General features: G+C 56.5%; 1 protein-coding gene across 4 annotated transcripts in view; it reads left to right on the top strand.

Annotated features, from left to right (window-relative positions):
* Nucleotides 1–578: 578 nt before the first annotated feature.
* TCF20 (transcription factor 20) overlaps nt 579–25,784 on the top strand; it is a 178,052-nt gene continuing 152,846 nt past the window's right edge. For 2 of the 4 annotated variants that reach the window (XM_053919641.1, XM_053919640.1), the window contains exon 1: nt 579–728. In XM_053919641.1, coding sequence (XP_053775616.1) covers nt 681–728 — 48 coding nt within the window. In that variant the 5' untranslated portion in view covers nt 579–680. Of the gene's footprint in view, nt 729–20,113; nt 20,131–25,784 lie in introns of those variants that run through there. The other 2 variants (XM_053919642.2, XM_053919645.2) reach the window with 2 other exon arrangements.

Here is a 25,784-nt window from a genome sequence, read left to right as displayed (position 1 = left end):
TCTTCTAGGGATGTTAGCCATAAAGATAGCTCTGGGAAACCTGCATGTACATTTTCCATTAATTCAATCAGCAAACACATCTTGAGCACCTACTGTGTGCCAGACCCTACGGATACAGGGGTGAGCAGCGCAAACCCCTGGTGAGCACTCAAAGTGCTACCTATTTGGTAGAAAAGGACAAAAAAATAAACAGTTACACTGGGATGGTTAAGTGTTATATGGGATGCACAGAAGCAGCGAAGAAAAGTCTGCAGATGTCAGGAGGGCCCAAAAGAGCAACGGCAGGGACAAGAAAGAAAAGGCAAAGAATGAAACCCGTAACCCTCCACCCCCACGGCCTGAGCCCCTTCTTCCACTCAGCCAATCAGGCGTCAGCATCGCCGGTCAGCCGACCAATCAGGAGCCAGAACAAGAGCGCTTGTCGTGGGCCGCGGCCTCCCCTGGGAGGGCAGCCGGAGCGCGAGCGCCCCGCCCGACCCCGCCCTTGGCCCCGCCCCAGAGCACGCCCCGCCTCGGCCAGCCGCGCCAGCTCCGAGCCCCCGGGCCAGCGGCCGGCCGCTGGGGCCGAGTATTGTCCTAACGGCGGAAAAAAGAGGAAAAAGGGGAGGTTGGGGGACAGCCACGTGGCCGAGAGAGGATTTATAACATTTTCTTTCTCCATCGACAATATTGCAAAATGTATGAAAGGGACCGCACGGCCGGGACCAGAGCGTGAAGGAGCGGGCAAGGTAAGCAGCCGCGGCCGGTTTCGCCCCGGGTACGGGGCACCGGGAAAGAACTGGCCACCCCTCTACACACACACTGAGCAGCTGTCGCGGGGTCTGCGTCGGGTCTGCGCTCTGAAGGGTCTCGTGAGCCTTGAGCTGTGCGGACGCGGTTCGGTGCCGAGACATCTCGGAAGCAGTGTGCACGCGGCCCATGAGCCGGGGTGTCTTCTGTGACCTGGGGGCGGCCAGGTGGTGTGGACGAGCGCAGGTGGTCCGGAGGAGGCAGGCGATCCGGAGACCCCGAGGTAGCCCAGACCGACCCCTCAGGCTGACGTTGGCAGTCCGCGGCGGGGGAGGCGGCGGAGAGGCGGACTGCGCGGGAGGCACCCTCCCGCGACCCGGGGGCCGGTGAGGCTGTGCGGACCCGCGCTGGCGCTGGAGGCGCCGCGGAACCGCGGGCAGGTGTGGGCGCGGGCGGGCGGCAGACGCGGAAAGTTTGCTGGAGCGCGCGGAGCCCTGCGGCACGGGGCAGGGTCCCGGCGCAGCTGGAGGCGCCGCGCTGGGGGCGAGCTTGGACGCCCCGGGACGCGCCGCGCCACAGCGTGGTGTCTCGGCCGCCTCCCCCGGTGGGTGGCGCGGGGCAGAGGGGAGGAGTCCCAAACCCCGGCCTCGGCTGCCGGAGAATCGAGTCCTAGAGGAAAACCAGAGGAGATTGACTTTGAGCCTTTCAGACAAGTTCACCCAGCACCAGCTCTGCCAGCTCCGATCTGCGGTATTCTCGCTGTCCCCTGTGGGGAATCTGAGGGACAGGTGCCAGCTTGGTGTACCGACACACCATACGCTGGTAATCAGCTGAGGGGATGGCACACCGGGTCTGGTCCGAGCCTCAGTTAGGAGAAAGGGTGCCAGACGTGGTAGTGGGGGGTGGGGTCGGTGCAGATGGGGCCTGAGGGTGGGGTGTAGGGAGGCCCTGGATCTGCCTCCCACCGCCTCATTGTGCCTCCGGTGGTCCCACAGTACCAGGCAAGGGGATGGATGGAGGAGGGAAGGCAGTGGTGGAGAGGGAGAATATTGGGCAGGTGATTCTACCTCGTCCCCAGGTGTGCTGTGCTGGGGGCAGATCAACTGGTATCTACATGACACTCTCCTCCTGTAGGAGAAAGACACCCGACCCCTGTCTCTACCACAGGGGAAGGGCAGAAGGCAGCTTGGAGGTGGGAGGAGATACTTACATGTCCAGGGTGGGTTTGGGGTGGCTCAGTGTCATCTCCCAGTCCCCTCCACGTCTTTTGCCCCATTCTTACTCCCACTCACTCCTAGTCTCTGTGATCCTCCTACCACAGGTCCTTTGCACGTGTCCGTTTTTTTTGATCAACAAGTAGTCATTAAACATCCACTGTGTCGCAGGCACTGCAACTCAGTGGGGAACAAGACAGACCCAGTCTCTGCCCTCATGGGACTTCCAGAACGGGACAGGGGTGATGACCAATGATCAGGAAGGGAATGGTGCCTGGGAATGTGAGGCAGACGTGGGTGGGCATCAGGGAGGGCTTTTCTGTAGAGCTGACAGTGAGTCAGAGGGATTAATGCCTCCTCATCCTTTGGGCCCCAGGAAACTTTCTCTGAATCCCCCGATCTGACGCTTCCCTTTGACAGGCTCTCATTCATAGCCTGGGGACCACTCCCTCCATGGACATCTTTATGTCGTTACTGGATCAGTGTTTTTCTCCTCCCTTCCCCCCATCAACTGTAAATGCCGTGAGGACAGGGCCTAAATCTCTTCTGGGTGGAAGGTAGGCAAAGTGAATAAAGAATGAGTAGAATTTCCCCCTGAAATATGGTAGCTACTCCGCCAGGTCAGGCATCCAGATGGCAAAGTTTCCTTTTTCCTTCCCTGGCCTGAGTCTTGGGCTCCACATCCCATTTACCGTTCACAGAAACACAGTAAAAGAAACCAGCCTGGCGGGGAAAAGAACAGGGAAAGGCCTGGTGCAGATGGCCCACTCAAGTGCCAAGGCTGGCCCCCTGGATGTGGCCCTGCCTGGGGGGAGGGAAGGAGAGGCTTGCGGACTGGTGCCTGACCTATTCTTTGAGCTCAGACTAGCCTGTTCCTCGTGATTCTGTCCCAACTCTTCAAATGCTACTCTGGGAGGTGGTGGCCAGCAGGCTTCCCAGGATGACCAGGGTACAGGGCCACACAGTAACTGCCTGGCTCCCACCCGCCATCTCTTATCCTGGGCAGACAGAACCATGGGCACTGCCTCTCTGACCCAGAGTCAGGCCTCTCTCTGGGCTACAAATAGCTTCTCAGGTGACCTGCAGTTCATTTAAACTCCTGGCTGGAAAGTAAAAATCAGGCCTAGAGGGACCGACTTATTTTTATTTTTTGCAGTTTCTATCCTCAGTGAACTTCTCCTCCCCTGGCTCCGTCAGACCTACACTCTGGCACCTGTCCTGCGGCAGATTATGCTCTCAGAGATGCCCGACAGAGCTTTCAGTGGACCCCACGCCTGCCCTCCCCGCTTCAGGGGATTGAGCACCCCCAAGCATGCAGGGCCGGAGAGACCGTCTACATGCTTTCTCCAGGCTCTGGCAGGGACAGAATAAAAGCAGCCTCCCCACCCACTCAGTCAGACAGCCCGCCTGACCGGAATTGCTTTAAAAAAAAATTAATTTGCAATGATTTACTCCCTTCTGTTCTGTGGGGATCACCAGCTTTTAAAATATGTATTTAAATCACCTTTACAGCTCCTGGAGCAACTTTAACTGCTTCCCCCACCCAGTAGAAAGAGCACTGGATTCTGAGTCAGTGACTCAGAGGTTCAGACCAAGTTCTGCTAACGACTGGCTGTGTGACCTTGGGCAAATTACTTAACCTCTCTGTGCCTTCATTGGCTCCTCTGGAAACTGAGGTTAATGATAATCCTTCCCTCACAGTGTGTTGTAAAGATTAAATTAGATAGTGTTCAGGGAAGAGTTGTGGTGTGCCAAGCCTGTGTTTTCTGTTCCCCAGGACTGGCTGGCTGTTAATTAGCCTGGTGACCTTGGGCGGGCCACTCAGGCACTCCTAGCCCTCGGTTTTTCTGAAAAGCACAGAGGGTGTTCTAGGAGATGAGGTCACAGAGCCCCCGGCCCCTTCAGCCTTGAGTCCTCACTCACCTCCCCTCTACCCTCTGCCAGACACCCTCCTCTCAGGAACCCCTTTTCTCATCATCCGAGTACTAGGTTCTGTTGATCTGGCCCCCTCCCCAGCTGCTTCTCCTCCTGGCTCCCTGTGAAGTCATAGGGTTTGGCCCCCAAGGGCCTGCAGTTCTTGGCTCATTTTCAGGAGCCATTAGCTGTGATGTCAGAGGCCTCAGAAGTAGAAGTGGGCGTGTGGCCAGGCTGCCTAGAAGCCAGACCTCTCCTAGGCCTGTGGCCTGTGGGGCTCCCCCAGGCCCGGGAGTCCCCATTGCTGATGGTGGGGAGGCAGCTTCCCAGGCAAAGCCAGTTCCATTTCTGTACTTTATGACTCCTTGACGCCTGGAGTCGGAGTGTAAATTAGTTCTACCCTGTGCTTTTGTTGGCAACTGCCTGTTCCTTGGAAGCGAGGGGCTTTGTCAGGAAGAACAAAGCTGCTGGGTGGTTTTCTGATTTGGGGAAGCTCGTGCAGGGTGGGGTGGGGGGGCTCAGTGCTGCTCAGCGTCTCTAGTCCTTGGTTCTCAGACTCACTGGTTTTGTTTTGGGTTTTTAAGTCCTATGGTTTAAGAGTCACATATGTTTGTGCGTGTGTTGGCTGAGGGATTTTTTTCCCTCCTTTTTGGCTTCCATAGTGTATTCTGTGGAAGCTAATTCCAGGGACTGAACTTTTCAAACACTGCTTCAACAGCTTTTAAAAATCTGGACCTAGTTACTCCTGTCATCCATGTGTAAAGATTTAGGAAAAAAATTCCAAATCCGAGGGTGGGCAACCTGGAGGGTGTACAGCTCCTGGCAGCATGCGCTCCCTGTCGACCTGGGGTCAGAGCCAAAATGTCGAGCAGCTCTTGGGACAGGAGGTGCTGGTGGGGGGAGCATGGCCTGCTCAGTGCCAGACATCTGGATATTTAGAAAACATCTGGGTGGCTGGATTCTTCAGGTTTCTGCCTGACATTTAATATCACAAACACTGAGCCTGCCTCCTGTCCCCGGCCTTCCAAATACACCCAGTCCCTCCCCACCCCCTTCCTGACGGGTAAGAAACATCCATTCCTACCAATTCCCCAGCGCTTCCCCCCTGCCGGAAATCTGATGGGCTTATGACATCATGGCTGGCTGCTGCCAGATGAAGTGGATGCCACAAAGAAATCCGACATATCAGATGGATTCTGAAATCAGTTTCCCTCTGGCTGTAGTAACAGGCATGAAGTCAGGAGAATGTGAGCTTTGTTTAAAAAACAAACAAAATAAATAAATAAACCTAGGCCTTGCCCTGTATTAAAGACAATTTTTTTAAAAAAGCAAACAGACCTTTTGGACGTCATCCTGTTTTAATAGAAATGCTGGTTTTTATGAAACAAAAGCGGCTGATGAATCAGACCTGAAGCTGTGTGTGAGTGTTGCATTTCTGTTGAGATTTTGTGCGTCCTTATTCACTGAGAAAGGAGTGGTTCATCTTCCTCATTACCTTGCTTCAAATGGGATAGATTTTTTTTTTTTTTTGAGGCCAATAAAATTCACAGGGTAAATTGCTGGTTTATATTTTTCCAGGAATCCATTTTTATGAAGTGACCATGGACCTGACCTGGCCTGCAAACAGTATATTTCCCTCTGCTGGTTTTTCTGGCTGTGAAACTGTTAAGAGGATGCAGTTAAGCCTGCTTTTCAGTCTCCCCTCCGCAGAGCAGGGCCAGACTGGTGAGCCAGGTCATTGCTTCAGATGAAAAACCTCTTTGAAAAGGCAAAGTTGGGAGAGGAACCGACAGCAAAGGGGCCCATGACATGAGACCCAGGGCAGCCTGGGAAAGGGGAATCCACTGTCTTCCTCCCTCCCCAAAGGGGTAGGAGAACCTGAGCAATAGGTCCAGCCTGAGACCTCACCCCTGATGCAGGCCCAGGTTAAAGGGAACTCAGGGTTCCATGTGTCGTGCCTGCCAGGCCGCCGGCACAGGCACTTGGAGTCTAACGGACCTGCACTGGGGTCCCAGATCCTCAAGGGCAAGTTGTGGGGCCCTGGGCAAGTCACACTCCTTTTAGGCTGAACAAGCACCTTGACCCTGCCCTGCTGGCTGGGAGAATTGATTATGCTGGACAGTCCACGGTGCCCGGCCCCCTCAAAGGGCTCTGGGATCTACCTGAGAGCTGGGAGAGGCAGGTGTAGGTTCTGGAGTCAAGCCCACTGCCCAGGTTCGCATCCCGGCTCTGCCAGCCACCATGCTGATGACATTTTATTATGACGCCTCTGTGCCTCGGTTCCCTCATTTGTCAACCTGTAATAAATAATAGGGCCAACCTCACACCCACTTCATGGGCTGTTGTGAGGCATGACATAGTGAGCACGCAGCAAGTGTCAGCTGTCACTACGAGGTATGCCCCTGGACCCGCAGGCAGGGCGCTGAGTGGGACTGTTGGGTCTGGGATGGGAGGGTGTGTCCAGCTGAGCACAGGTGGGGGATAATCAAGGACTGAATGGAACCACCCTCATCTCTCTGCACAGAAGTTTCCATGACTCCCCATTGCCCAAAGGGGATAAAGTACTCCTCCTTATCTGGGCCCCAGGCACCTCACATTTGTGCCTCGTGCACTGTTCTCTGCCCGGCTTGTCCGTCCTCCAGGCAGCTGGAGCACACCGCCTTCTCTGGACACGGTACTACTGGGCGGTCACGTTATTGAGCACCTGCCATCCCTTTATTCTGGGCACTTTACATGGCTTAACTCACTTGATCCTCACATCAACCCACGCGGGCTGTGCGGTTATCATTCCTATTTTAGAGGCAAACATGGGTACCTCAGGGGTTAAGTATATTGTCCAAGGTCCCAGAGCCTGGATTGGAGCCAGGGGTCAGGCTCCTGCACCCATCCACGGAACCCCAGCTCCACTGGCTCCCTTGGGCCTTCCTCCTCCTATGGGCCACCACCCTGCAGCTGGAGCACCCACCTCCCCAGAATGCCTGCCACGTCTCTGTCTGACAAAACTCTTATGCCACCTTGGTCAGAAAGCCTTCCCAGATTACGTCCTGCCTTGTTATGGGGGGAATGCTGGTGGTGCTGTTCCTGCCCCCCTGGGGTGTGGCCCTCCACAGGTGGTCCACCCCTCCTAGAGGCCAGGAACTGGGCTGTGGCCAGTTCTGTGTCACCCACAAGGCCCTGCAGGCCAGGTCAGCAGGCATTTACTGGAGACGTACTATGTATAAGACACAGGGACTCAGAGCAGGTACCTGCACTCTGCCTGGGCTTCTCTCCCAAACTCCAGACCTGTCCAGCCAGCACCTCCACCACATCTCCGTCTGGATGGCCAGTGGGTGGCTTCACCTCAGCAGGTCACAGTCGGAGCTCCTGAAGTCCCCTCACCCTGCCCCACTCCTACAACCTTCCCATCTCAGGCAAGGGCATGTCCGTTTTCCCACTCCCTTGCTCAGGCCCAAAACCTTGGGATTATCCTTGATTTCTCTCTCTGTCTCTCTCTCTCCTCTCCCTCCTTCAATCCATCAGCAAATCCTGGTAGCTCAACTTTCAAAATATATCAGCTGTTTGAGCCCTTCCCTCTACACCCACTGCCAATTTCAGCCCACGCTGAGAACTTTTTTCAGGTTGCCCAAGAGAGAGTCTTTGCAGGAGTGGGCTCCCTGTCATCACTGGGGTTCAACAACCTCTGCATGCGGGGGAGGGGAGGTAAAGGTCAGAGGGGCTTAAGTCCAAGTTTCTTTAACCTCTCTAAGCCTCAGTTTCCTTATCTGTGAAACAGGGATATTACTACCTGTCAGTTAAGAAGTGCTGTAAAGCACGCAGCCCTTTTATGGCCCACAGAAGGTGCCCAGTAAGTGCCACCATCCCCTCCTGGGCCTCTCAAGCTTTGCCTGTAACAGCCAGGCTCTGAGGATGGAGTGGGAAAGGGGCCACCTCCAACAGCCCTGCCCCTGCGGAGCAGCGCTACAGACCTCAAATGCCTCCCTGTCTGGGAGCTGGGTGGGGGTCCAGGCCAGCGGTGGGCCAGCCCATGACTTCTGCCCCCGACCTGGTCTCATCTGTCAGCTTGGCTGGGTCATGGCCAGCACCTGGAGTAACTAGGAGGCCCCACAATGACATTTGGGAAAGCATGGTTTTGAGTGCAGGAAAAGGCCTTTTGCTGCCGCGGACCCTGGCCTCCAGGAGGCAGAGCTCACATTTCATCTGTGGGATCACCTCACTGCTCTAATCACAGCCCCACCCAGCCTACACCCAGAGCCTCCCTGCCTTCCAGAGCTGCTTGGCTCCCCAGCTGGCGAGAGGCTCCGTTCCAGGACCCAATGGGCTCTATCATGGTGCTCCAGGCTATTGGTATTTGTTGAGCTGGTACTGACTATGTTAGGGTTTCTTACCTTCTCTCAAATAATTCTCGAGATGGGGAGAAAGCCAAAGCACAGGGAGAAGCAAGCTGGCTGAGCGATATCATAGCTCGAGTTCCATTCCAGGGCACAAGCATTCTCTGGCTGTATCACCAGCCCCTGAGCAGGGCAGTGGAAGAGCACTGGCTTTGGGGCTCTGGAGTGTGGTGGGGACTGTGGCTGTGCAGGAGGGCAGACCCAGGCACAATCCTGGTCTGCCCTTATGTCTTCGCACACTCTGTTCCACTGCTCACCATGATCTGCCTGCAGATTCCTGTCTATCCTGGGTCTCTCCAGGCTTAAGTCTCATCCTCTCTGTGAGGCAGGACAGTGCAGCAGGAAAGGCACATGGCTGGGAATCCACAGGCCTGTTTGCACAACCTGTCCTGCCACCACTGAACCTGGAAGGGAGAAGAATAAGGGGAACAGCATATGAACAGGGATCAGCATAGGCAGAGGCTAGAGGATGTGAGTGCCTTTGAGAGCTGCATCAGCTAGGAGGGTGGGGCCAGGAGCCCGGCAGAAGGGAGGAGGCCTGGGTTGGCCTACCCTTTCCCCATTCTGGCCAGTCATCCAGGATGTCCTCCCTGCTTGGCCTGCCCTTCCCCTTCTCCCTCTGTCCAAGCCTTCACATCTTTAAGTCTCTGCTTGTTGGTGTTCCCTGCCAGTCCCTTCCTGAGCCACCTCTCTCAAAACGCTCCTGCCTCAGTGTTCCCACGGCCCTAAGGGCTGCCTTGGTTTGTGCTGCAATGACCCAGGTCATGCAGGTTTCTGCTCTGAGCATGGTGGTTAAGTTATTCATTTCAAATTCTGGCTCTGTTCCCCTCCTGCTGGGTGACCATGGACAGGTTACTTCACCTCTCTGTTTTTTCATCCGTGGGATGACAGTAGCAGCCCCCAACTCAGGGTTCTGTAAGGGATTGAACGAGATTGTGCTTATAAAGCAGCAAACTGTACTGCCTCTGAAAGTCAGCCAGCTGGGACACGCACGTTCAGGCACATTATCCGTGTTACTTGCGAGCCCCTTGGGGGCAAGGCTTTGCGTCTGGTGCCCCGTTTGTGTGGCAAGGCAGAAATGGGGCTCAGTGATCACTTGTGAAGTGAGTGGGCAGCCCATTCCCCTGTGCAGATGTGAGCTCTAATGAAACTGCTGGTGGCCTAAATAGTTACATATTGAACGCCTACCTCATCTCGTTTAATCTTGACCACCCTTCAGCGTGGGAATTATTAAACCCATTTGGCAGATAATGTAACTGAGGCTTCGACAGACTAGGCTGCCTGCCTGAAGTCCAGTGAATGAGCAGCGGAGTTGGCTTTTGCACTTGGGTCTGGCTGACACTGCACGTTGTTAGGACTGTGTCCTATTATCCCCCTGACTGAATGGTCCAGGCATTCCCTTCTCTCTGTCCTGCGTGCCCTTCCCCATCTCTAGGCCACCCCTTAATGTCACTGAGGTGAGAGGACATGACTTTGGGGACCCAAAGTGGTCTGTCTCTTCATGAGTCCTGTGCCCTATAATACATGCACACATGCACGCACATTTGCACACACATGTACCGTGTGTGCACACATGAGACCTCCGTAGCCCACAAGCTCCCCCAGGTCTCCAGAGCCATGTCCCTGCAACGACAAACCACGTGAAGTCCCTGTGAAACGCTGCGGTGGACCTGTCACCGCTCACGGACTCCCTCACCCCAGTCCTCCGGTTGTCAGCCCTGGGGCGCACATGTGCTCGTCACTCACGGGGTGCGATGGGGCTTGGAGACCCCCGGCAGACCTCGCTGGGGGCCTGGGGCAGCTCACATGCTCTCTGAGCTCCAGTTTCTTTGTTGCTTGACCCTACAACCCCAGTCAGTCCACTCTGTCTGCCTGGCCAGGCTGGACTCAGGCTCACGTAGGAAAGTGAACACGGAGGCTCAATGGGGCGGAAGAGCAGGAGAATGTCCATCGGTGGCTGGGGATGGTGTTCCGAGGGGTCCTGGCTGCTGAGGTCCCCCTGGGCCCACTGGGGAAGGTCCTGTATAATTGGTTCTGAGCCAATCCTGGTTGTCTTCCCTTGAACTCAACTTGGAGCCACTGTGGCTGTGCCCATCCCGGCAGCCTATGACAAGCGTGTGGGCAGCTGGAGAGTGTGGGGAGGCAGTCCCTGAGTGTCTTCTGGGCTCTTTAAAGTGGCCTGTGGCAGGCTAAGAAACCAGTGACCGAGGGATAAAGACAGCGATGGGACAGGGAGGACCTGTGCGGGCGATGAACCTAGGCCCGGGAGCCTAGGAGGAGCAAACCTGGATCCTGGAAAGGCCGTCCATCCAGCCGTCCGTCCAGCCATCCTGCACATGTGCCCTGCAGACCTGTGCTGCGTGCTGGGGACACAGCAGTGGAAAAGACCCCTGCCTTCCTTCATGGAGATCACATTCTAATGGAGGAACACAGACAAAAAACATATTAAGACAGTAAAATATATTATTGTCCAGAGTGATAAATGCTAAGAAAAAAACAGGGAAGGGAAACAAAGGGTGGATTTCTTTTTTTTTCAAATAAATAAGGTGTCCAAGAAAGGTCTAATTGAGAAAGTGACATTTGAGCAAAGGCTGCAAGGAGGTGAGGAGGTGAGTCAGCCAGGCCTCTGGGGAAGAACATTCCAGCCAGAGGGAACAGTCGGGGCAAAGGCCTGGAGCTGGAGCGTGCCTGGCATGGTGGAGGAAGAGGGGGAGGCCAGTGCCGCTGGAGGGGAGTGAGGGAGGGAGAGGCGGGAGCAGATGAGCATGGAGAGGAAATGGGGGCCAGATGGTGAGGCCTCCTGGACTCACCATTTAAAAGGATCCCTCTGGCTGCTGATTTGAGAATAGACTGGGGGAGGGGCAGGGGCAGCACCGGGGAGATGGATGGGAGGCTATTGAAAATAATCTAACAGGATTTGCTGATGGACTGTGTGTGTGCAAGAGAGAGAGATGTGTTGAGGATGAGTCCAGAGAGTTCCAGTCCATTTGCTGGCCTAGAGGCTCAGAGGAGGCCAGAGTGGTTCCTTCTGCATCCATGGGGGCTATCTGGGTCCCAGCCCTGCCCCGGAAGGGCCATCCTCTCTGTGCTCTGGACTGTGGCCGATATGTTCCTCCCCACTCGTCTTCCTACCCATCCATTCACCCACACATCTTCCCGCCCTCCTCCCCGTCCCGCCCTTCCTGTCCATCCACCGTCCTCCTTCCCACCCATCTGGGCGCTGCATCCATGAGTTCCACAGACAGGTCTCTGCTCTCGCGGACTTGACCTCCAGTGCGTGTGGGCTTGAAGCTGCTTCTCCATGGGGCAGAATAAGACGATTCTTTTCAGTTTCAGGTCACTCAACAAGTTTATGACTATGTTAAATGACTGTTAAACATTTATAAGTCATATCCTTGACTGGTAGAGCTCAGTGGGTTGGGCATCGTCCCGCAAGGCGAATGGTTGCTGGTTTGATTCCCGGTCAGGGCACATGCCTGGGTTGTGGGCCAGGTCCCCAGTGGGGGCGTGTTTCTCTCTCTCTGTTTCTCCCTCTCTTCCCCTCTTTCTAAGAATAAATAAAATCTTTTAAAAAACATTTCTAAGTCATTTCAAATAGAGTTCCTATCACTAAAACATCCTGGTCAGGCCATGCCTCATGGTTTGAGTTCCAGAAAAGCCTGGCAGAGTTGAGGGCTGCATGCTGCCAAGGCTCAGGGAGGGAGGGCTCTGAGGAGGTACCTTTGTACCTGGCAGAGGGGGGGAAAGGGCATTTGGGTGGAAGCACAGTGCTCCCAGAGGCATGGGGTAGGGGAGGATGTTGGAACAGGATGGTGTGGAGGGGTGGGAGGAGGCCGCAAGGCCAGGTGAGCCCCGTAGGAGCTCTGGCCGTTGTTCTGAGGGCAATGGGGAACCATCAGAGGTTTCTGAGCTGGGGAATGACCCGCCCTGTGCTGGTGGAACCATGAGGACAAATGAGAAAAGGCAAGGGGCTCAAGGTGGGGAGGCCAGTGAGGGGGCTGTGGCCTTGGTCGGGAGAGGGTGCTGGTACCTGACCTAGAAACATGGGGATTCAGGGAGGGTGGATATGGAAAGCATCACAGGGGTGACTGGATGGATGTGCTAAGTGGGGGTGGTGCTACCTGCTCGGGTCCCACAGTCGACTACCTCAGAGGATGTCACACCAGAGGTGCTCCTCCAGCAGAGCTCCCGGCATCGAAATCACCCCCGTCCCCCCGGCCCTCTGCACCACCAGAACCTGGCACCATCCTGGGCTCCCTCTCCCCTCCGCTGGTGCTGTTCCAAGTCATTTTGATTTGGGCTCCCAAACCCTCCCCAGTGCGCCCCTCCTCTGTCCCAGGCTGGGTCCTGCCTCAGCAGATGTGGGCTAAGGCCACGGCCTCCTTCTGGCCATGTGTCCAGCCTTGCACTGCTGGTCCATTCCCTGTAGAATAGTCAAAGGGACCCTTCTAGAACCTGAGTCTGTCATGCCACCTTTTTCATCCTCATGGTTTCCGACTGCCCTGAGAAAAGCCCACTCAACACAGGCCCTCCTCAACCCACCCACTCCCTCTGCAGCCCCACCCATCCAGACACCTAGCTTCAGACTGAGCTTCTTGTTCTTGCTTCATTCATTTGGCTAAGGTGCACTAAGTACCTCCTCCATGCTGGCACCCTGATTGCATCGAAGGCTGGGGACTCTCTGAGAGGCAAGAGATTCAGTTATGGGGTCTGGGATTGGATAAGGCTTCTCTGAGGGCCAGGTATCTGAGCTGAGACCCAGAGGATGAGCAGCAAGTGGGGAAAGAGTGTTCCAGGAAGAAGGGATGGCTAGAGCAAAAGGTGGCCCTTCCGGAGAAAGCAGGGTCCTGTGCCCACATCAGGCCATCCGATATCTGGTACCTTACCATTCTCCTGGCTTGGGAGGGGCAGGGGCGGAGCCAACTCCTGGGGGCCTGTGAGGTAGACTGAGATGTGGGGACCCTATCATTTAAAAAAAAAAACTTCATTGAGATACAACTCATATACCATAAAATTCACTCTTTTAAAGTATACAATTCAATGGTTTTTAGTGTTGTATAATTACAGAGTTGTGCAACCATTCCCACTAATTCCAGAACATTCTCATTGTCCTCCAAAGAAACTCCATACCCATTAGCAGTCATTCTCCATTCGCCCTACTCCCAGCCCTTGGTAAGGGCTGATCTCCCTCTGTTTCCATGGACTTGCTGTTGTTGGGCACTTCAAATAAATGGAGTCAGACACTATGTGGCCTTTTATGTCTGGCTCTTTCACTGAGCATCAAGGTGTTTTTTTTGTTGTTGTTATTTTTTTAATGATTGATTTGGTCACGTTTTAGCATGAGTCAGTACTCCATCCCTTTTTATGGCCAAATAATATTCCGCTGTATGGGTAGACCGCATCTCCACATTTTGTTCACCATCCACCAGTTGGTGAGCGCTGGGTTGTTTCCGCTTTGAGGCAGTCGGAATAACGCTGCTCTTCACACTCTGTACAGGTTGTGCGGACGCGTGTTTCCATTTCTCTTGTGTAGATACCTAGAGGTGGAATTGCAGGGTTATAAAGTAACTCTTTGCTTAACTTTTCTTTTTAAAAAAGTTCCTGCATTTCACCCTAGCTGGTGTGGCTCAGTGGATTGAGTGCCAGTCTGCAAACCAAAAGGTCGTCGGTTCAATTCCCAGTCAGGGCTCATACCTGGGTTGTGGGCCAGGTCCCTGGTTGCGGGCTTGCGAGAGGCAACCAATTGTTTCTGTCACACAGCAATGTTCCTCTCCCTCTCTTTTTCCCTCCCTCTCTCTCTGAAAATAAAATCTTAAAAAAAAATTCCTGCATTTCTTCATATTAAATTTTATTTATTTTATATTTTTGTTTTTAGAGAGAGGGGAAGGGAGGATGAAAGAAAAGGAGAGAAGCATCACTGTGTGAGAGAAACATTGATTGGTTGCCTCTTACATGCTCCTAACCTGGGACCAGCCTGCAGTCCAGGCATGGGCCCTGCCTGGGAATCGATCCAGTGACCTTTTGGTTTGCAGGCCGCCACTCAATCCTCTGAACCACACCAGCCAGGGCTGTTGAACCTTTTGAGGAACGGTTTTCCACAGTGGCTGCACCATTTGCATTTCCCCCAAGCAGCGCATGAGGGTTCTGATCTCTCCAGCTCCTCTCCAGCTCTTGTCATCTCCTGTCTCGGTGACAGCCATCCTAGTGGGAGAGAATGGTGTCTTGTTGGGGGTTTGACTAATGACTGGTGACGTTGGCATCTTTTCATGTGCTCATTAGCTATTCATATATCTTCTCTGGAGAAACGTCTGTTCATATTCCTTGCCCTTTTAAAAATTGGGTTGTTTGTCCTTTTATTGTTGTTTGGGAAGAGTTCTTTACATTTCTGAACCCAAGTGCCTTATCAGGAGAGAGCATCTGGAATGCTAGGTCAAGGTGCCGGGACCTGGGGCTTCCCTGAGCTCTCTACTCCTAGTCCTGGGTTCTGTCTCTGAGGATGTACAGAGGGACGCCATGGCCCCTGGAAGGTGGACATCTGCCCCAGGATCCTTTGAGCTGGGCTGTTCCCCCTCCAGCTCCCTCGAGCCCACAGCCTGGACTCACTTCAGACACACATGATGAACACCTCACAAGGACTCTGGTGCCTCCGCCCACCAGGGCTCAGGCCCAGCAGCTGGCTTTCGTATCAAGGAAACCGGAAAATGCCGATCCTTTCGGAGGTGACCACGGAGAAGGTACCACCTGTTCCATGCCTGCTGTGACACAGCCACGACTGTGACAGATCAGCCGCCTCTGGCTGGGCCCAGAGGTCGAGCCCCAGGCTTACCCAGACGCCTGCCTGATGGGCGGCGGCAGTGGGGAGACAGGCCTGTACTGTGGGAAGGACGCCTGCCAGGCCCGCCGCAGCCCCCTCAGGCCAGGCCCTCCCTCGCCCTGCTTATTTAAACTTTCCTGAACTTTCCACAGCTTGTAAGTTGAGATCCTATAACTTTGAGAATCAAGGGAAATGGTGAAAAAACAAAACCCAACCACGGTTGCTGGCTGATTTGGCTCAGACATTTGGGAGGGTGGGGGGCGGTGGTTCTTTCTCTGTGGCTGCTCAGGGCTGGGTGCTGGCCTGCAAACAGGAGCAATGTTTGCTGGGCCTGTCCCGGCGTCCCCCCACCCCCCCATAATCCTTGGGCTGGGGTGCTTGCCCCACTAGCTGCCCTCAGCCTCATGTCATTACTTGTGACTGCAGGACGGGGGTGGGGGGGCACTCTGAGCCACTGCAAAGCAGCTGTCCTCCAAGCACAAGTTACAAAGAAGGAAAGGGGCCTGACAATTCAGGGACAGGGGCCCAGGCCTGTCTGGGAGGGCCTGCCTGGGGTGCAGCCTCTGGAAGCTGGGAAGGATTTGCAGGTGGGGGAGTCCTGAACCGTCCCTCAAAGAGGGTCTGGATTTCCAAAGGCAGTGAAGGCATTCAAGCAGAGGAAGCATGCGCACAGGCCTGGCTCACTGGGGAACTGGTAGAAGGCTGTTATGGGGGTGGGGAGAAGCAGGTGAGAAGCCAGCTGGGGCTGACAGTCCCTGGCCCCATGTGCCTGGCTGTGAGCCCACCTCCCTGATGGTGCTCCTTCATGTCAAGGAACCTCTGGTTCCCTCCCTAACCTTTGCTCCACTGCTTGGGTCTGGTTCTGACCCCTCCCCTCAAGCCCCACTAGCAGTGCCCTCCCAGGAGACATCAGGGTCCAGACAGCAGTTTTCTCCTCTGCAGGATGGGGCCTCAGGGCTTGCTCCTCCATCCCGCAGTGCCCCAGCTGGGCCTGCCACCCGCCACCTGTCACCCGCCCACGTGGACCCCCTTCTGCCCCTGCTGGTGCGGCTTTGGCAGGCTTTGAGCCCCGAGGCCCTCTGCTCACTGATTAGGAAGCAAGCAGCCGGTGGGCTCTGGAGCCAGAGCGAGAGATTTATTGTGGTTTTTAGGGGGCGTTTAGGAGCGATGTGATAATGTCTGTGAACGCACTTTGTAAACTGTAACGGGGGAGTGCCATGCACACATGAGGGACTGTGGCTGGGGAGGGGGCAGGAGCCCAGTCCCCAGATGACATCCTGGGGCTCCTCCGGGAAGCCCCTCCAGTCCCCGGGGGTGGAGAAGCCCTGCCAGGCTCCAGTACCGGAGTCCCAGGCTGAATCTGCTGGAACAGGGCCTTCCCAGGCCTGCAGGCCCGTCTGTGTCACCAGGCAGCTCTGGCATGAGCTGTGAGCCAGAAAATTGCCTGGGTCCCTCCCTCGTTCAAGAGGCCCAGTTGCACTGCAGTGATGGTGACATGCTTCCTGGCTGCAGAACAGGGAGGACTGTGGCCTCCTGACCCCACTCCAGGGGGACCGAGATAACAAGGGAACAGCAGCTGTGCTGGGCTGTTTTCTCAGAAGAGGAGCTGCCCATAGGCAGGGGGCTATGCCATCCCACCCTTCTAGCTAACTGTTACCATCTGAGAATTTTTTTTCCAGTGGCAAATGTTTCTTGAGCACCTACTATGTGCTTGTCACTGCTCTAGAGGCTGGGGGTACAGCAAGGATCAAAACAGACAAAAATCTGCATCCTCACAGAACTTATGCGGAGGGAGGGTGAAGACAGACAAGATGCAGATGACTTAGGACAATTTAAATACTGGTCCTTACCACAGAGACAGTAAAATGGGGGAATCGGGAGCTACTGAAGCTGGAGGGGGGTCAGGAAAGGCCTGTCTGAGGGTTTCCTCACCACTCTCTCCAGGTGGGCCCTTCTTTGTGGTCTCCAGGACCATCCTGGACCTTGAGGGCTTAGCTGGTTCCCCCTCCCCATTTACCTGCCCATCACTACTACTAAGGCTTGTAAGCTAGGCAGCCTCGTGGCTCCCAGGCCCACCATCAAGGCTGCTCTGGGTCCTTTTGCTTGGGACTGATGGCCTTTGTTAATCTAGAGAGTAATGAGAACTAACTGATGCTGTTAGAGCATCACTGGCGCCCGGCGCTGTTCTGAATATCAGACCTGGGTTATCTAATCGAATCCCCAGCACATCCAGATGATGTGAGAGATGTCATTAGTATTCCCATTTTTTTAGGCAGGGAAACTGAGGCATGGCAAGGTTGTGTAACTTGCCCAAGGCCACACAATTGGTACGATGGAGCTAGGAATGTAAACCCTCAGGGCCCATGCTTTTTACTGTTCCTTCTGCCTCCTTTGTCAAGGTCATAGCCTTGAACTTTACGATTGCTAGGCTGTGCTGAATGGTTCATGTGCTTCGTCCCACATCAGCCTCCTTTCAGTCTCTTAAGTCAGTTGACCTTCTTATGTGGCCCGGAGCAGGGAGTCCTACAGCTGGGAGGTTAGGAAGTCAGGATTCAAACTTAGGCTAGCTCACTCCAGAGCCCAAACACTTAACTTCCTGGCTCCCCGTCTTCCTGCTTCCTCTTTGTCTGTGGTTTTGTTTGTGTCCCCAAAGCCCACAGAGGCTGGGTCGTTTCCCCCATATCACTGGTGGGCACGCTGAGGTCTAGGAAGATGTTCTGTGATTTGGGCATGGCTGTTGGCTCTTAAGCCAGGCCTGCTTTCCAGTCTTCTCACTGAGATGGCACCTGGCTGGGCCGCTGTGGCCAGGGGCTGGTTGAGGAGGTGGGGGCAGGGTTCTGGACATTCGCCCAGGTATGCAAGGCTGTGGGAGGGAGGCCTGGCCAGAGCCGGTGCTGGGGCCCAGGTGCCTTCATCTCCTCCATTGCATACCGGCCCCACCTCCCAGACTTAGCTCTGGATCCAGTCCTGAGGGGGGTGTCACTTCCATGCTGGACAGGAGCAGTCTGGAGGGCCACCCAGGCTCCTGGTTCAGTGCCCTACCAGCCTGTGACCTTGGCAAAGTCACCTTCTCTGAACTTGTTTCTTCTCTGTAAAATGGGATCCTGGTACCTGGCCGGATTTGTGACACAGATTTTTTAGAAAAGCCTGTAGAAAGGGGTGGCTTTTGCCTGGACCCTCTTGTCCTCTGCTCAGGAAGCTGTAGGATGAAGGGGTGCTGAGATACCTGTCCAGGGAAGTCATCACAGCAGCACCCCTGCCCCAGGAGGGCTCTCTGGGCTACTCTGTCCCCTATGGTCACTGGCCAGCTGCTGCCCTCAGACCCTGTGGCCCTGAGGGCTGCTATGACCTCACAGGTGCCAGGAAGGCACAGTTGGGCCCTCTCTGAGCCTCCTGGACACTCCCCAGGTGGACTGCAGCTTCTGGGAGGGTTTTGATGCCAGTCTGAGGGCACAGCAGCAGCGGCCCTGAAGCCTTGGCAATGGGATTAAGGTGGGAAAAAATGAAGCGTGGAAATCATTAGCTTCCTTGGTTGGCAAGAGCCACCCAGAATGAACATTTGGGGCTTTTAAAATGAACATCAGCTGCAGGGACTGGTGCCCTGTGCCCACCATGGCCCAGCCTGCCTTGTGGATTCCCGATCCGGCTGTTCTTCTTCAGTTGCCCCTCAGCCAACACTTACTGAGCGCCTACTGTGGGCCAGGCCCAGGGCCAGGATGGGAGGGAGAATCCAGCCAGAGAGCAGCAGCCCTGTGGTGAGAGAGCGCAGCCGCAGAGGCCACAGAGCAAGCCAGCAAGGAACCAGGCAGAGCAGGCTGTTGGCGCAGGGAAGGGCTGGGTGGCCACTGGGGGTGTGGGGCAGTGCCAGGAAGCTTCCTGGAAGAGGGGCCTTAAGGGGTGGGGGGTGGGCATCCCACAGAGAGGGGCCTGCAAAGGCACTGGGGTGTGCAGGGCTCCTTGCAGGAGAACACACGCCCTCGGGGCCAGCCAGGTGGTCCCAGAGCAAGCTGCAGGCCAACGTTCTGTCAAGAGGGCTGCCAAGTGGCAACGCAAGGGGAGAGGCTCCTGCCTGAGCCTCCTCTTTTCCAAACTAAGCTGGAAGTGTGGATTTTTGCGTGAAAATTCTCGATTTTTAAATGATGGGAATTAATTTTAATTAAAAATAAAAAATACCATGGGGTCAAACCAAGTATGCCTTTGGCTGGATTGGGCCCATGAGCTAAGAGTTTTGATGCCCAGTGGCGTGGTGATGGGGAGGGGCAGAGGTGAGGCAGGCTGGTTAGAAGTGGGGGGGGCGGGGGGCTGCTGTGAAATGGGTGGATGCTTGGCAGGGTGGGCCAGTTGGATGGTGGGATAATTGTGAAGAAAGAGGTTGAGGTGGGGTGGGCCAGTTGGATGGAGGATTTTTTTTTGAAGGGGTGGGGTGTGGCGGGCCGATTGGGTGGGGACTGGCCTATCCCCCACCAACTGCGCCAGTGCTGGGGGGTGCTGGGCGATGGTGGGCGGGGGCTAGAGGCAAGGCCCCCACCCACCCCAGCCCCGCGCGCCGCGGCCGCCCGCCGCCTCCATCCGGGCCTCTCCCCACCTCCCGCCCGCCCGCCCCCGCCCGCGCCCCTCCCCCGCCAGCACGCAAGGCTCCCGCCGCCCCTCCTCCGCCCGCCCGCCCTCCGCCCGCTCTCCCCGGCTCCCTCCCGGTCTCTCTTAAGTGCCATCGAGGGGCGCCGGGAATTGCAGCCAGTAAATCGCGTCCCACCACTCAGCAGCGGGGCCACCGCAGCGGTGCCGCCCGCGCCCGCGCCCGCCGGGAGCCCTCGCCGCCCGGGCGCCTCTCCAGGGCCCGCGAGGCCCGCCCCCCACCCGGCGCGGCGCTGCGCAGGGCCTGCCCCCGGGCCGGCCGGGGCGCGCGAGGCCCGCGCTGGAGGCGAGGACGCGGCGGCCGCGGGGCGCACGGCCCGGAGCGCGCGGCCCGCGCCCCCGCGCGCCCTGCCCGCGCCCGCGCCCCGCGCTTCGGAGCCCGGCCTCGCTGCCCGGGCTCTCCTGCGGGACCGATGCCGGCCCTCCGGCCACCAGGGTAAGGGGGCAGCACGGCTCGGCGGGATGAGGCGGGAGGGTGGGCGGGCGGCTGCCCTGGGGACCCTGTGCCAGCCCAGCACCAGCGTCTGGCACGTGGGGGCGTCTCAAGTTTCCTCTTGAGGCCAGACAGGTGGAGAGAACGTGGGGGTGTGATGCTCTACGGCTGGCACTTACTGCGTGCCTACTGTGCGCTGGGCGTGAACGGCTCCTCTGAAGTGGGATTTTTTTTTTTGTCCCCATTGTACAGATGAGAAAACGGAGGCTAAGGGAGGCCAAATAGCTTGCTCGGGGTCCCCAGCTAGGAAGTGACCTCTCCGGCTTCCTGATGCCAAAGCCGAGCCCTCCCCACTAGGGCACACACAGCCACTGAGTGAGGGTATGAATATTTCATTGTAGAAAAGAAGAAAAAACCCAGCCATTGTCCCACCACCATAATGCAGCCACTGTAAGCGTTTTGGTTCTTTATTTTGGCCTTGTTCTTTTTACCTCCGTCTTTAATAAAAGTGTGTGCTTTGCGGTCATTTGGAACCTGGTTCCATTCTGACTCTAGCACCTAGGAAAATGGGGACAGTCCTAGGGTTACCGAAGGGATTAGGTGAGATGTGGTGGGGGAGGAGGTGGGAGGAGCCAGGGCCCCCGAGAAAAGGGACACCCGGTCAGTAGAGATACTCGGGGCACTTATTATATGCCACACCAGTGCTGGGCTGTGGCACTGGGGGAGGTGGGGACAGCCCAGCCCCTATGCTTCCAGCAGGAAGGCTCTGTCCAGCCTTGTGGACCTGCCTGGCCCCCCACATTCTGCCTTTGCCAGTCCCGTTTCCTCCTGGAGTGTTGGGGTGGGGCAGGGCGGTGGGGGGGGCAGTCCCCTCCCTTTCTTCACCTCTGCCAAGGAAATGAATTGCCTCCAGGAGTCGTCCAGTACTGCTCACAATTTTGCACTCAGGGCCAACAGCTGAGTCGCACCTTTCAATCCCAGGCCTAGGTTTTGGGGCCTGCAGGGACTTCCAGGTTCACAAGTTTCGCCTAAGGCCCAATACCTTATCCTACCCCGGACCAGTGACATCACCTCCACCAACACCCAAACTGGAGACCCCAGGCCTGTGGCCTCCCAGACACCTCTACCTGCCCATCCGTCCAGTTAACCACAGGGTTCTGTGGGTTCTGTGCCTCAGACATCTGTCCCTCCTTTACCCTCTGACCTGGATGTTCCCACCTCTCCTCTCTCGCCTAGACCGCTGGCCTGGGGCACCCTGGGCAAAGCTGTCTTTCTGAATGCAGCTCTGAGCTTCTGAACCCCTCAGCTGTCCGCCAGCCCAAACTAGGCCAAACTCCCGAGCTGTCTCTTGAGGTTGCGCTGCTTGGTGGTCTGCCCTGCCCACCTCTTGCAGCCTCAGCCCTGCACGTTGGACGTCCCCTGGTCACAGAGTCTCTGAGCACTGGGTTCCCCTGTCTGAGCTGGTCTTTTCCTCAGACATGCCCTCCCCCATATCTCCTGGCCTGTTGAACTCCTGCTTACCCTCGGGGCCCAGCTGTGTCCCCTCCTCCCTGTGGTCCTCACAGACCCCTACCTTCTCTCGGGTGGTGCGGTCGATGCCCCTCCCCACGGACACCCCCGGCCGGCCCTTAGGGAATCCTTCCTTTATTGCTTTCAGCCTGTGCGCATGGCACCCTGCGCTTCCATGTTGGCCTCCCCCCTCAGACCGGGAGCTCTGGGAGAGCAGGGACCCCGTCGACATGTGCCCAGGGTGCAGCACAGGGCCAGATCTAGAGCGGCCAGCTCGGTGATCTCTGAGGAAAAAACTTGCGGAGTCTGTCAGAAGCAGACGGCCCTAAGCTCCTCAGAGGGGTTCTCAGAACCCCTCGACATTCACTGAGGAGTGGACGGTCGCAAGCCTCCTGCCTCCTCGGCGTCTCCTGTGAGTGATCAACTGCCCTGGATTGAGGAGCCAAAGACCCAGTTTGCTCTGAGTTACCTGCAGGCCTTGACCCTCAGCCATGGCATTCAGGGGCCAATGTCCTACCTAGATTTGTTGGGGCAGTGATGGTGGGCACTCAGATAGAGGAGCCCCCCCTGCCCTGTCCCCTGGCTCGCCTGGCCCCCACTGCCCCATGAAGCCCACCCCCAGCGTCCTCTCAGGGAACAGGGAGAGTTATGTCAGGCCCTCTGGCTGAGCGCCAAGGCTCCCCATGGAACTATAAATTGACCTGTCGGGAGAGGGAAGAGATTAATGTCGGCCATCTTCATTAGTGCGTCCCCTGGGGTGAAGGCGTCTGCCCTGAGCTGGCTGATTGGAGAGGGTGTGAGTGAGTGAGGGGATTGGGGGGTTTGCACTCCCCCCAGAAAGGCAAAGGGCAGGGGCCAGGGCCTGCCAGAGAGCTGTGGCCTCCTCCTACTGTTAGAAGGGCTGTCCCTCTGGCCTCTGCTCCTGGCAGCAGGCGTGCGCTTTGATGGAGGACCCGTGTGCTAATTGGGAGCAGAGATGCTCGCCCCTCAGCTCCGCAGGGCTCCCAGGCTGACACCGCCAGCTCAGCGGCATCTGTGGGGCCTTCATTAGAAGCCTTTCCCCTGACCAGAAAGGAACCTGCTGCGGGCTTGGGGGGCTCCCTCCTCTTCTTTCCCCTCCCTTCCTCCCCCTCTCCCCCTCCCCTTCTCCTTTACTGCGTTGATGCTGGGGAAGGAGGCAGCTTTGGTTCATGGAATGGATGATGAGGATTGGAAGATCAGAGGGATTTGAGACCTTGTGCATCCTGATGACTAGGCGACCTTGGGTTAGGCCCTCGACTGCTCTGCACCAAGCATCCTTGTCCTTGGAGTGGGCACGGTTGTGCCCCCTGGAGTGGGTGGGGATCGGACGAGGAAGCATGTGTGGATTTGTCTTTGGAAATAAGGACAAGTCAGAGCCTGGGGCTGAGGCACAGACTCAAGTCCAGCTTCTGGGTTCTGAGTCCTGGTGCAGCCGCCTCCTGTGAGGCCCTGGCTGCTTGTCAGGTGACAGTGGGGGCCCGGTCTGGTCTCGTGGGGTGGGAGTTCCTTTTGACAAATAGAAGCAGCCTCCATGTAGGGTGCAGGCTGCTGTGGGCAGGGACTGCAGCAGCAGGCTAGGTGGCCTTAGCTTGTTCATCATCCATTTGCTCACTCACTCATTCATCTAGGGCATGCCTATTGCACTGGGGCCATGGGCCACAGTGGGGTTCAGAGTGGCCTCTCCCTCTGGTGGCCTCCCTGGGGAGACAAACCCAGAACACATGGGGAAAGGGCTGCATGAGCTGCTGGGACCCCTAGAAAGGAGTCTCCCCAAGCCTAGGGTTGTCTGGGGGGCTCCGGGAGGGGATGTGGAGACGGCTTGCAGGCGGAGATGGTACAGCCTTTCTTTGTAGACCTTGTCTGCACCGGAGTCTGACATGGGGGCTCCCAGCCAGTCCCCAAGTTCCTGGCCCCCTAAGTCCTCCAGACCAGGCTGTCCACCAGGGTGGGGACAGGGGAGGCTTTGCTGAGTGTGCAGTGAGACCCCTCTCCACGGCCACACCTGTCTCCCAGCCCTTCCTGTGCATCCAGGGTGGCAGGATGGGGGCGGGCCTGACCCGGTACCTGCTGTCACTGGCCTCCAGTCACTACTTCAGGCTGGGTTCCACAAGCACCCACCTGGCTAAGTGCCTGCTCGAGGCCTGGGCCAGGGCCACCTGTGGGGTAGTTGAATGGTTCAGGCTGTGCCACTCACTAGCTGAGGGTCACTCTGTAAGGCACGTGACTTTGCTTTTCCAAGCCTCAGTTTCCTTGCTTGTACAGTGGGGATGGCACTGTGCTGAGTGCCTGGCATCCACCTGACGTGGAGTGGAGCGCTGTTGTGTGTGTTTCTGCCTCAGCTCCTGTTTGCTGCCCCGGGGACCCTGGTTAAGCAGGGTGTGGACCTCTTGGCGGCCCCTAATTTTTCTGCCAACCTGCCGGCGGTACTAAGCACTGCCTTTGCACTGTGGAACATTTGAACAAAAAGCACATGGTTTTGGGGTCAGAAAATTCAGCTCTGAGTCTGTGCTCTATAGCCAACCAGCTGTGTGGCCTTGGGCGCATCACTTAATCTCTCTGTGCCTCTGTTTTCTCTTCCGAACTGAAATGAGATGTTGTGAACTCAAAATCACACCACAGATTTCATTGATGAATAGGCGCCCACCTCATGTGAAGGATGGAGCACTGGGCTAGGGACCCGAGCCCTGGGTGGTGCCATTGCCCCTTGGCCTTGTGTTGTGACTTTGGGAAAGAGCTTTTGGACGCATCTGGAGAGGGAGCCTTGGCGTCTGCCTGCCTCACGGAGCTTTTCTGAGGAGGAAAACACGTGTGCACTTGGGGGTGGGGGTGCAGAGAGGGGCTGCTCAGGGGAACAGGAGCTGGATGCTAAAGGGCTAGACGCTTTCCTGGGACAACTCTGCCGGGCCAGAGGTCGATGATGTCCTGGGGCCCCAGTTTCCTATCTGGAAAATGGTACCAGGCACCCTGATCACCCTGGTCCTCAGGTCTCTGTTCTGCATTTAATCAGAATTTTAGCCATTCTATTTATAATGCATCTGAATGGACTCCAGCCCAATCTCATTTGCGATGTGTTGAAATATACTGTCATCTGGACTTTTTAATATATTAAGATTGCCCTTTGAAAGTCACGTGTCGAGAGGCAGATGATGAAGAGGTGCCTATTGTTGCCGCCTCGCTGTGCCCAGCCCAGCCCGCCTGGCAGACTCCGTAGCAGGAGCTGGCAACATGGCTGTCTGCCTCCGCCTTCCCCGAGCAGGCAGGAATCACTAATGCGTTCGCAGTTTCATTAGCCTCTCGCCAGCCTCCCTCCTCCCTCCCGGGCCTCCTCGGTAATTATTTTCCCAGCCCTTCCACTCGCAGCCCCTTCACGAGCTCGATGGGATTGGCCGAGTGGCCCCCCACAAGCTGAGCTGCAGGGACTGGACTCGGCAAGGGTCCCCGTGGATGCCCCCCTCCCGACTTTCTGCATTGCCATTTAAGCTTTGTGTCCCCCTGAGGCCTCCGTGAAAATGCAGATCTGCTGCCTGCCAGGGGTGATGGTTAACCCATTATTACACACCCCACAGTTGCAGTCTCCTCTGTGCAGCCGACCTCCATTCAATCAGGCAAAAAGTTTCTCAGGCCTTTTTCTGGGGCTTTCACTGAGTGGGCACCAGGGACCCAGCTGGGAGGAGATGGGATTCCTTGTGCCGCGAAGCTGTGATCATACAGGGCCCTGGCTGGGGAGACAGAACCCGCATCAAGGTTGATGCGTGGAGCCTGAGGTGGGATGCATGAGTGGGACTGGGGCCTGAGAGGGTTGACTGCCTGGCACTAGAGGGTCCTGAGACCCACAGCCCCCCACCGCCCAGGGTGCGCATGAGACCCAGGTGGGTCCAAATACTCCATCCTCCTGGCCCCCGTGATTGGTTGAGAAATGGGCACATGGCCCATCTGAGCCCATCAGAGGCTCCCCCGGAATTTTGACTTAGAGCCCATGGGGGAGACTGACTCAGCTGTGGTTTCTGAACCAAAGTGTGTGAATATGGGACCGCTGGCCTTCCTCTTCCACAGCCGTGTCCAGGGTGGGGGACCTCCGATAAGGTCAAGGAGGGTGGCAGAACTGAGATGGATAAATATTACTTCTT

The sequence above is a fragment of the Desmodus rotundus genome, chromosome 3 (assembly GCF_022682495.2).
Source record: "Desmodus rotundus isolate HL8 chromosome 3, HLdesRot8A.1, whole genome shotgun sequence".
NCBI classification, from domain to species: Eukaryota; Metazoa; Chordata; class Mammalia; order Chiroptera; family Phyllostomidae; genus Desmodus; species Desmodus rotundus.
This window is presented reverse-complemented; position numbering and strand designations above follow the sequence as displayed.